Consider the following 12,421-nt stretch of genomic DNA (forward strand, 5'->3'; position numbering starts at 1 on the left):
TCTAGAAGAATGTCTATAGCTTAAAGCGAAAAAACCCTATTTATATTTTCTTGTGTATGAACTCAAAACGAGAGGCGGGCTTGGATTTATTCAGCTTCATCCTATTGCAAAGTTTGTATGCTCAGTTGTACTACTGTTAGGTACGTGGAGAAAATAAAAGACTACTTGTTCAAGTTTTGTTGAAATGTCCTCAGACACCTGACTGAATGCCCGGATACTCAATAAAAATAGCAGCAGTTAACTGAAAGTTCAATTTTTTTTTTGCCAATAAATGTTTAAAAACGAATTGAAAAAGATATCAGTACCATTCAGCACGTCAGTGGAGCATGGAGTAAATTAATAATTGAATACGTAATCTAATGAAAAGGAAGCTCTTCAGACAACATATATTTTAAATTTTAATGTGGGAAGATACAGATGTTCTTTGGTTTCAGATAAAAGCTGTTGATTTGCGGGTCCCAGGAGTCCATGCAGGCGCATAATGGTGCAGGACGGCGAACATGACATCGCTCTAAAATCTTGATCAACACAAGTTACGTAACTTGACTGTCACAAAAGATAAAACTGCTAGGAGGTTCAAACCAAAGGAGCATATTTGTACTTAACTAGGAACTAAGCCTTGGCAAGTGATCAGTGAGTCGATTGCGACAGCGGAATCGCCAGGATTACAGCCAACTCAACGCGTTTTTTCTTTGAAGTTAAATGGGAACAAGACGAAGTAGAAAAAACAGCAAGTGTGGTGTTATGCGTTTTATGCGCACTGTTTACAATAACTGCAATATTAGGAAATGGCATTGTAATGTTCATTATATGGGAAACACGAGAGCTTCATTCACCATCTTTCGTTTTGTTGTTTTGCTTGGCCATGTCAGATCTTCTTGTCGAATTGGTTGGTCAGCCATCCTTCGTTGCATACAAGGTAGCATAGAGTCTCAAATCTTTCAGCGCGTATTGTAACTTGCGACTGATTCAGTTCTTTTGTGGGTGGATAACTTCTGGCGTGTCGTTTTTGACCGTTAGTAGCATCTCTGTGGACAGACTTCTCGCTTTAACACTTCACTTGCGATACAGAAGCATCGTTACGGTTCGACGAGTGATAACAGCAATGATAGCAGTTTGTCTAGTTTGCTCGGTCGCGACCATACTAAAGCTGTGGTTACAAAAGTGGATCATTATCGCGGTTATCATTCAGTTATCGGCGATAGCAACTACTGCCTTTTGCACTGGTAAAATTTTTCGTATCGTTCGAAGGCACGAGCGTCAAATTGATGGACTAAATAATGCAATAATCAGTTATCCACGCCGCACGAAAGATATTAACGTAGTTAAATGCAAAAAGTATGCCATAACAGTAATTTGTGTCTTAAGCGTGATGTTCACGTTTTATCTTCCTTTCCTTGTCGTTATGGCTGTAGAAATGATCATAGGCGAAAGAAAGTCAGTTAAGGTCGCTTACGAGTGGGCCACGTTGGTTGTCTTCTTAACGTCTTCAGTAAATCCCATTATCTACTGCTGGAGAATGGAACAGATTCAACGTCGAATTAAAACATTGTTTACAAGAAATGTTTAATAATAATGATATTTAAACAGGAAGCTCTCTCACCCGTAGGTGATCTACAGAGAGGTTCTGATCCAAAATAACATTAAATTGTTAAAAGAACACAAATTGCAGATATAAAAAGCGGTAAAAAACTAAGCTATGGATTAAAAGATTTAAAAAAATTATTTCTAAACTGACATATAGTGCCAGAGTTCTCCAAGTCACTGTCCAAGGCATTCCAGTCTTTAAAGGCATGATAACAGGTTCTTTGTTTACCCCAGTTCCGTGTTACTGATGGAAGTCTAAGATGATCTTTGCAACGAGTGTTGTGTCTATGTACATCGCTGTTTCTAGATAATTCCAATTTGTGAGATGTAATTCCATTTATGCATTTATAAACATACAAGCAGCGATAGAAGTGCCTGCGTTGTTTTAAATTTAACCAGCCGAGCTGATCGAGAGGATCGGTTGCAGAAGAGTACAATGGTTTATTTAGAACAAGTTTTGCCGCCTTATTTTGGAACGCCTGCATATTGTTCATTAAGACAGCGTTATCCTTATCACTCCATACCATATCCGCATAATCAAGGATGGGAAGGACAAGGCTTTTGTAATAAAGAAGGCGTGCATTATACGGCAACAAATGCTTGGTCCTACGCCGAAAGCCCTGATCTCTGGTTTACTTTAGATATCACATGTTCCATGTTGAGCTAACCGCCTCCCGGTTAGCTGAATAGATAGAGCGCTGGACTGTTGTGCGGGAGGTCGAGGGTTCGAGCCCCGGCCGGACCAACACTCAAGGTCTCAAAACAATTGAGAAGAATATGCTACCTTTCTATAACATCAAGAAATGGTTAGATATTCTAGTCTTCTCGGATAGGGACGATTAAATGGAGGTCCCGTCTCCTGCTGAGTTAGGGGTAGGAGACGTTAATTTCCCACGCACGAGATTTCTGTGTGATGAATGTCCTTCCCTGGGGTGGCATGGGTGGGTTTGTTGGAGCTTAAACCTCGTTGGGGACCCATGTCCTATTGTTTCTGCTCCTGTACTTGGTACAAATCCTTAAATAAATAAATTAATTAATTAATAAAATAAATGTTCAGTCCACGTAAAGTTAGAGGATAATGCAACTCCCCCTAAATACTTAAAACTTCTAACACTATCGAATCTCTTATCAAGAACAAAAACCGAGAGACTGTTTAACTTGCGAAGCTTGGAATCACTACCAATAAGCATCGCTTATTGGTACATTAAAAGTAAGTTTGTTATCATTTAACCAGTTAGGAATAGTGCGCAACTCGGCATTTAGGGCGCACTCCAGACCAGCTGGGTTTGAGCCATAGCAATAAAGCACTGTGTCATCAGCATATAGGGCTATCTCTGGATGCTTGATGACAGTGGACAAATCATTTATATAAATAAGAAACAACAAAGGGCCCAATCGCGGCTGCCCTGAGGCACGCCATCCGAAACAGGTAACAAAGCCGACAATTCCGGACCGCAAGATGTACATTGCATTCCTTTATTAAGATATGACTCAACCCATTTAGCCGTGTCAGATGTCACCTCAAAAGACGACAGTTTTCGTGGCAAGATTGTGTGGTCGACTGTATCAAAGGCCTTGGATAGGTCCAAGAATACGGCTCCACACAGTTTACCCCCTCCCAAAATAAATAAAATTTCATCAGCAAAACTAGAAACAGCGTTAACTGTTGAATGTTTAGGCCAAAATCCGAATTGCTTTTCATTGATTAGGTTACGTTGGTTAAGATATTGATAAAATTGATAATGCACACCCCTCTCTGGGAATTTAGTGTAAGTTGGTGAAATAGAAATAGGGCGATAATCAGACGGACTAGTACGGTTCCCGGCTTTGAAAAGTGCTGTGACTTAAGCGCATTTCCAGATGTTAGGAAACTCGTTTCATCCAATAAAATCCATTCCATTAGTTAAGACAGTCTAAAGAAAACAAAAACATCTCTTCGTGAAGATCAACACTCTACGCCTCCTAAAAATCTTTTTAGAGACTGGACTGATAATTTGATCATGTTCAGGTCTAGAAGTGAAAAGAATTGGTAGAGGATTACAAGATAAAAAGAAAAACATTAATAAAGGTCAAAGTATCTAAATATAGAAAAAATAAACTGATAAACGCTGCTCTCACCCCGGCCTTACCAATTCGCGTCCATCACGTTTGGAGAAGGCTTCATTAAAATCATTTGTCGTTCTTGGTCAAAAAGTTTGTGAGGAACAGGCTTGTCAGTGTTTTAAACATAACTAAATTATCTTTGAATTGATTATTAAGGCTTTCCATACTCTTTTCGTTTTCGAAAAGAAAAAAAAAGCTTACGTAAGTTATTAGGTATGCCCCGATGCTCCTGATTACTAACAGTTTGTATTCACCTTTTTTCTTTAAAATAGACAAGTCTTGCCTGTTTCATATAAAGTATCCAGCCTTTGTGAGTCACGAGCTTTTATAGGTTAGGATCTCACCAGTTTTACTGGTTTGATACTGGTTGCCGTTTCCTCTTGTTGTCATTTGGACATCTATCGCTGAAGGACAGCCATTTTACAACTACATGTAGGTATATTAGTAAACTCATCAAAAATGTCTCTGCTAGTGTCACCCACACAGACACGTATATTTAATTCCCGAGTCAAAAATAGTCTGAAAATTAATAGTCAGGAATAATTAATAGCCCTTATCGCATTTACGCCCACTGTACGAGAGCTGAGCGGACTTTGAAGTTTCCAAAGGAGGCTATTGTGTGACACAGGTAAAACTTTCAAGCAAAATCGAAGCAAACGGCTACGTTTGGAGGCAGTTTTATTCATTTTCTTAAGGATAAAGCGTGTTCTCGTCATTGTTAGACATTGTATTGCGTACGGGTGCAACAGTCTATTCAGTGAATCGGCAACTGACGAGATCCACAATATTAGGATCGAAACCGCGATCTTAAGAAACACGTTCAACTATCAAACTCGAGGCGAACAAAACGCGCATAGAAAACCTCTCAAATAAAGAACTTACAAACGACCAGATTAAGAGTCAAAACCATAGTCGAAAGGTTGTAAATTGTCTTTTTTCTAGGCAGCGTGGAGAAGGAAAGTTAAAGTTAATAAAAAAAACTGTCTGCTTTACACGCTATAAGCAAACATTTACATCCACGAAAATACAATGATACAGAATACAGGACAACTGCTGTATTCATTAACTCCAGTCTGAATCCATTTCTTTACTGCTGGGGAAAAGGAGATACGCCATGCTGTTAAAGCTGCTCTGGAGAGAGACTCGGGAAAGCAGCAACGGGAATTGACAAAAGATAACTTTATGTCCTATCCTTTCTTAACCAGTTAAAACGGAATGATTTTTTAGAACCCACTTCAGTGAGTAGCCGTGGTTGGCAGATATTTCGATGTGACACAAACTCACCTACACTGACTTAAATGATTATTGGGATTTGACTTTATCCTGTTATAGCTACATAAGCGAGAACGTTTTAGGAGTTCTTTTTGTCACCTTAGCTTCATCCGTAAAGCAAAGAACGGGAGATTGCATCGAGTATATATTGTGGGAACTAAGCGGCCAAACGACTGCGCATACGCTGAAGTTAAGGCCGACTGCCATTGTGCCCTCAGGCTGACGGAGACAGGCTGTTTTAAGTGTGCAAGTTTGTTAAGAAACTGAGTTGCTGCGTCGGTGGGGGATCATAACAAGTTAATTTGGTTTTATCAACCGTGTTGATGATGTAATTTGGCCACCGTAGAGAGTCTAGAGGCTGACGTTTCGAGCATTAGCCTTTCGTCAGAGCAAATGTTCGTTAGAGGAGTTCTAAACGACCACACAAACTGATAAGTCACGGAGTTTAAAAAGCGTATAACTCTTTTAGTTAAGGCCCAACGAAGCACAATGGTAGATCATCAGAATTCCCTTAAGATAATTCAAGAAGCAATAGAAATGTCGTGTACGTTTTCTTTTTACTGATTCCTATAAAAAGTTCAAAATTTCAAGTAAACTATTTCTTGGACCGGTTGTTCCCCATTACTCTCCATCTTTACTAATTTGCGCGGGAGATTGGCGCGCGGCTGGCCGACAATGATCCACTCACGCATGCCCGACATTTTAATGCTGTGTTTGTTGCAAGGTGCTGTGTCATTTCTAAAAGGCGACTCGTGTCGTGGCCATCTCATGAGTTTCCCTCACGTAAGTAAACTTTGATAGGAACATCTCACACCTCTGATAGGAACATCTTGGCATGCTGATTAGTTACTACAGAAAAAACTTCTATTAAATTTTGTTCACGGAAGAATTCAATAACACTGGACTTCACGGTTGACCCCAGGGCTAAAAGCGTAACGGGCTGTCTGTTGCTGTCTATTAACTGATATTGTATTGACATAAAAGCTAAAGTGCATGGAAGTTGTTTATCATCCAATTTGCTAAGCACTTTGCACTGTTTGAACTTGTTTAATTAACATGATGTGTTTGCCCTTGTCGACTGGCTTATAAAAAGGCGTCTCCATTCATTTTGAACCTCTCTCAATAATCGTCACATAATGGTTGCGATATTGCAAATATTTTCATTTGTAATAATAATAATAATAATTTAATATTTAGATTGCGCAAATTAACATGTCGATATGATCAAATGCGCATCACAACACTGTTCGGGGGACTTTGGCCAGACTGCATCAGCAGTTTACAAACAATCGAAGGAAACTTATTTGAAGATGCCCCCTCCCCCCGATTCCCAGTAAACAGGCCAGACCACGTCACAGTAATCTCGTGAGTGGGTTCTTTAACGTCCCTGCCTAACCAAATTATCTAATTAATAGATGCAGGAGACGGGACCTACGGTTTATTCGTCCTTATCCGAGAAGACTAGAATGTCTATCCAATTATTATTAAAGAAAGGTAGCGCATTCTCCTCAGTTATTTTAAGACTTTGAGAGTTGGTCCGGCCGGGGCTCGAACCATCGACCTCGACCTCCCGCACAACAGTCCAGCGCTCTAACCAATTGAGCTAACCGGGAGGCGGTTGTAAAAGTCAATATCTTGCTTCCGAAATGAAAAAATTGACCTTGAATTATGAAAAGCAAAGAAAAAAGATTGCTTTGGTAACTCACTAATTTTCGTTTTTGTTAATTTTAACTTCGGCAGGTGTTAATTGACGGAATGAGTTTTCTTGAAGCAGCAGATATCTGTACTTTTGATATCACTCTCTCAAAATAGTATTTCTGAATGTTAATCGTTCCTTAAAAAAAAAATTGGCGTTGACTCAACAAGAAAACAATGAACTCTGATAGCCTAAAGAACTTCCCTAAATTCAGTTTTATCAATTTTCAATTCGGCAGGTCAGTGATAATTGAGTAAGTATTTTTGAGGCACTATCTATGCCCCATAAATCGCCCGCTCAAAATGGTAATTTATTATTCGGTGTTTTTGCTCCTTTCAATACACAGTTGAAATTGAAGATGAAATTTCTATTTGTGGCCATATTTAATCAGGTGTAAAGATAGTGAATCATTGCGTTTCCGTTCTCTCGAACTTATCCCTCGTGAATTCAACCGACGCTGTAAAATGCTTCTTCTTAGAGGGATATCGCACACAAACTGATCATGAGGTTACAGCAAGTGTTGTATCGTGCGTAGTTAGTTCTCTATTTGCTCTGACTGCCTTACTTTGGAAATTTCATCGTCATGCTTGTAATTTGGAAAACACGAGAGCTTTATACGCCATCTTTCGCTTTGTTATTTGGCTTGGCAATCTCTGATTTCCTTGTTGGTTCGGTTAGCCAGCCCTCGTTTGTTGCATACAAGGTAGAGGAGCTTTTGAAAGATTTTAACGCATATTGTAAGGTGCGAATGATTCAGTTTTTTTCTGGTTGGATAACGTCTGGCGTGTCTTTCCTAACCCTAAGCGGAGGTTCTGTCGACCGACTTCTCGCTTGACTCTACACTTGCGATATAGAAACACGATCACCGTGCGACGTGTTGTGGTCACGGCAATGACTGTAGTTTGGCTGTTTTGTATCATTATTGCCATCGTCAGGTTTTGGTTTCAAAACTGGCTGATTTTGCCTGTTTCTACAGCTGTGTTGGCCATTGTGGTGACTGCAATTTGCACTGTTAGGATATTTCAAATTTGCAAATAGACATCAACGCCAAATAAGAGAACAAAACCGATCAATGGTTGACTTAGAAAACGAACAAGGTGATGCATTTAAACGTAAAAAGTCAGCTATTACGGTTCTTTATGTGTATGGCTTAACGTTGGTGCTCTATCTACCATTCATCGCAGTTAGTGCATCGGAAGCATTTCACGGCCATACAACGTCATTAAAAATCGGTTGAGATTACGCGACCACGATTGATTTCATAACTTCGTCGGTGAATCCTGTCATTTATTGTTGGAGAACTAAACAAGTACGTCGTGCAATAATAGAGTTTTTAAGAAGGATTACTTATGGGAACAACTCATGCAGTATCAGTTGCAGAATCTGGTCAATAATTTTGGTAGACTGCATGGTTCTGAGAGACCAACATCTTTGCATTTGTTCTGTCGCATTTTGTTCTAAAAGTGGTATGAATGGTATATGAAGTGGTAAGACCCCCCAAAAACTGTTTTTCTTCTCAATGATAATGCTGATATTAGCAATCAGTACGATTATGTTCCACCAACAGATGGTGTTTGGCGTCTGTAGTCTTAAGATTAACATAATTTAGTGCCTTAATTGAATGCGGGTGCTAATGTGCTGTCTCTCATGAAAATGAATTGGTTATTGCAAAAGGAAAAAAATAAAAGGACTCGCAGGCTGGGAATCCAACATGGGCCGCGGTGCCGTGATATCACATCTAACTACGGAGGAAAAAAATCTTAAACTGGATGCCATTTTAAATCCCCCGCCACTTTAAACTTTCCGGCAAATCACCTGTTAAAGGGTATCATTGAACTGACCTCATTAACAGTCGGCTACTCAAATGATCTATCTTGCTTTGCACTGAGTATCTATGACCAACTACGAACCCCTTTTCAGTTTGATAGGTTCGTAATGTACATAGTTTATATCGTCATTAGTGTTGCTCGATTAAATTTCATAGACAAAAGGAATTTTGCTCAGACCAGCTAGAATTCGGTCAGATTTAGAAGCAGCTATTTAGACTCATGTTGAATAAGTAAATTTGAACCTCAACCAAGTATCCTCAAATAAAAGCAAGTGTCTTCACATGGTCAGCGGTGTAATGGCAGTCGGACGTGTATTTGGCGTCCCCGTACTTCTGCTTAATTCATTCTGCTTTCTGTCCAACCCTGGTCAAAACTCAGGTTGGAACCGCTTTCTAAGCGACTCGGCTTTCCAGCTGAGAATTTTTGTGTCTCTTAGAGAAAATTTTGCACCGAAATTGCAGCCTTTCCCAACGTGTGAGCACGTCTGCCATTTTGTTTCTGCTCCACGTAGTGGAAGATATCTTGGCTCAAGGACATACTACTATGCCAACTCAGACACAAGTTTTCGACAAAGTCGTCTCCTTAGAAGCGGCGATGTTTCCCTTAATCCTGGTCCGAGCTCCTCCATGTTTGAAGACCGTCGCTTGCAACCACAGAGCCGTGATTTGTGAGCAATGTGAGAAATGGTGCCATATCCGATGCGGTAACATGATGCCCAACGATTACAAAAACTTGCAACACCTGACAACCTTCGAGTGGTCTTGTCCTCGCTGCCAACAATCCACTGAGATTACTGCAAATATCTCCCGAAATGAATTCCCATATACAACTGCTACCTCGAATGTAAACGACATCAAGCTTACAGAATCCCAGGAAGATCCTTTTCTCATGCTTAAACAAACAGTTGGCGATAAGAATCTTAAGATTGATCATCTCAACATCAATGGCCTTATAAACAAGCTGTGTGAGGTCCAGCACCTCTTGTACGAGATCAAGTTTGACCTTCTTGGTATTACTGAGACCCACCTTAACTCAAGTGTGTCAGACGATTGGATCAGAATTTCTGGATATAAATTCGTAAAGAGGAATCGTGGTTCCAGTGGAAGTGGTGTTCTGATATATTTCAAAGAAGATCTTACTGTATACCCTTCTGTTTCTTGGGAAAGACCAAATTTAGAAGAATCATGGCTGAACATCATCATGAGATCCCAATCCTTCCTTGTTGGCTGTGTCTACAGACCACCCGATGACTCCTCCTTTTTCGACTCTTCCAGAGACCTGATTGCTAATATCTGGCTGAAAAGAAAAAATGTGATCCTTGTTGGCGACTTCAACTCTGATATGTTGCACAAACCTAACAATAGGGAATCCGAATATGGAAAACGCCTACGAGGGATTCTATGTAGCCGTGGACTAAAAAGCATTATCAACAGCCCAACCCGTATTACTGTCAACTCCAAGTCACTTATTGACCTCGTGATCACTAGTCAACCCCCAAAAATCCAAACCTCTGGCTCCATGGACCTGGGTATCTCTGACCACCACCTAATATTCGCGGTCTTCAAAGTTGCAAGAGGTAATGCAAAACCCAAAGTTATCCCAACCAGGCATTATAAACCGCTAGACACAAGGCAACTTAGAGGTGACTTCGACCGGGCTCCCCGGCATATAACTAGTTTATTCGACGACATCGATGACAGTGTAGACGCTTGGCAATGTCTATACAATGAAATCCTACATCACCACCTACCCCCACGAGATGCTAAAATAAGAGATAAGTCTCTTCCTTGGATCAATACCTCCATCAGGAAAGAAATGAACAAAAGATACAAGCTCCTTAAAAAGGCAAAGTCATTAGGCGACCCCGAATTATGGAGTCTCTACAAACAGAAGCGATATGAGATTAAGAAGCTACGAAGGAGTGCTGAAGCTGATTATTGGCAAAAATTATTCAGTGAAGCTACTGATTCTAATGAATTTTGGAAATTGACCAACCAAGTCTTGAGGAAACACAAAGTTAAAAACATCGGTCCAATCTGTGACCACAACGAGGAGATAATAACCCATGATTTAGAGAAGACAGAGTATTTTAATGACTTTTTTGTGAATGTCAGCAAAGACCTCACTGAGCAACTTGACCCTTTGAACTTGTCATCTATAAACACCTTTATCACTAGAGTCACTCCTACCAGGGACAAAACTGACATGAGCTGGGAACTGGTAAAAAACAAACTGATTAAAGCTGCTAACCCCAAGAAGGCTACTGGTCCAGACCAAGTATCCCCCAGGGTCCTCTCCATGATTGGTGACCCTGTTATCCACAGTCTTTTACCAATCTTCAGGTAGAGTATATGTGATGTATCTTTCCCTTCAAGCTGGAAATTATCACGCGTTAACCCCATATTTAAGAAAGGCTTACAAACAGAAGTGAACAACTACAGACCTATCTTCCTCCTCTGTATCGCTGGGAGAATCTTAGAAAATGTTGTCATTGATACCTTGAACAACCATTTGGACACACAAGGCTTGTTATCTCATAGACAGTGGGGTTTTCGGAAAAATTGTTCAACTGAAAGCCTCTTACTTCACCTAACAGAGACCTGGAAAAATGCGCTAGAAGAGGGCCTGAAAGTGGGCGTGCTTTTTATTGACTTTCGAAGAGCATTCGACACAGTGAACCATACCATCGTTCTAGAGAAGCTAAAGGCCATTGGGATATCTGGCGATTTGCTTTCATGGCTTACCGATTACATGTCTGCACGTAAGCAATTTGTCCAAATATCAGGATATCAGTCCGAGCCCAAAACCATCACACATGGAGTTCCCCAAGGCTCAATACTAGGGCCCAAATTATTTTCAATATTTGTAAACGATCTTCTAGAATCAATAACTAGTGGTGAATTATTTATGTGTGCCGATGATACCACTATTTTTACAATTGGACACAACATCGACGATATCATCTTAACACTCCAGTCTGTACTAGACCAGCTGTACACCTGGTGTCAATCAAACAGATTAATAGCCAACGAATCGAAATCTGAAGCGCTGATAATTTCTAGCCAGAACTTTATTGGCCCCCTGCCACGTTTGGCCTTTGGTAATAGCTTTATTGAGTACAACTCATCATCTAAATATCTTGGGGTGACAATTGACAGCAAGCTATTATGGCAGGAGCACATAAAGAACGTTTGTAAGTCATTCAGCAACAAAGTCGCAGTACTGAATCGGATAAAGTTTTTACCGATACCAACCTTAGAAAACATTTATTATAAAACTATTATCCCTAGCGTTTTGTATGGCATTGTAGTCTGGGGGTCTTGTTCTTCAGCCTTGACGGATGAATATTGATCGAATTCATTTAAGAGCTACCAGAATTATTTACAACCTACCCCATAGCATCCACAGTGATGACATCATGAACGCTCCACACTTGAACTCTATTGTTTCATTTTACATTAGGAGACTTCTAGTTACTACGTACAATATCTATCATGGAAATAGCATCGAGCCTCTAAATGACTTAATAGTGAAATCCGAGACTCCTTATGACTTAAGAAAATCCTTAAAAGTTAAGGTTCATAGACCAAGAACAGAAATGCGAAGATCTTCGTTTAAGCACAGAGCTGCACTATCCTGGAACCTCCTTCCCGAAGACATGAAGAACTGTTCAATCTTAACTTCTTTCAAAAGAAAACTCAGGGAAAATAAGAGAATTCTGAAATCTATCAGTTTTGCTAAGCTTCCTGAAGCGTTTCCAACAAATCTGTTGACTTTAAATACTTTTAACATTTAGTCCGTATTGTTATTAATATTTATTTCTTTCAATTGTCATTATTTACATACCCATTTTCGGTTTATTCGCTAATTAGGTATTTATTAATTGATAGTTTAATTGATGCAGGTCCACATCAGGACGTAATGTCTTGCCTAT

At 39.9% G+C, this 12,421-nt stretch overlaps 1 protein-coding gene and 1 pseudogene across 1 annotated transcript; both read left to right on the plus strand.

The window, feature by feature from the left end:
- The first annotated feature begins 5,451 nt into the window (after positions 1-5,451).
- On the plus strand, positions 5,452-8,141 carry LOC148734448 (adenosine receptor A3-like; annotated as a pseudogene).
- Positions 8,142-9,030: 889 nt separating this feature from the next.
- Positions 9,031-10,833, plus strand: LOC148734449 (uncharacterized). The gene has a single exon (XM_088752778.1). The coding sequence runs from the start codon at positions 9,031-9,033 to the stop codon at positions 10,831-10,833; it is 1,803 nt and encodes a 600-aa protein (XP_088608904.1).
- The last annotated feature ends 1,588 nt before the right edge of the window (positions 10,834-12,421 follow it).

Source organism: Stylophora pistillata, chromosome 3 (genome assembly GCF_964205215.1).
Source record: "Stylophora pistillata chromosome 3, jaStyPist1.2, whole genome shotgun sequence".
In the NCBI taxonomy this organism is placed as follows: domain Eukaryota; kingdom Metazoa; phylum Cnidaria; class Anthozoa; order Scleractinia; family Pocilloporidae; genus Stylophora; species Stylophora pistillata.

What these genes read in the sequence shown, in the direction of transcription:
- LOC148734449 (XM_088752778.1), top strand. Translation starts at nt 9,031, where the DNA reads ATGCCAACTCAGACACAAGTTTTCGACAAAGTCGTCTCCTTAGAAGCG.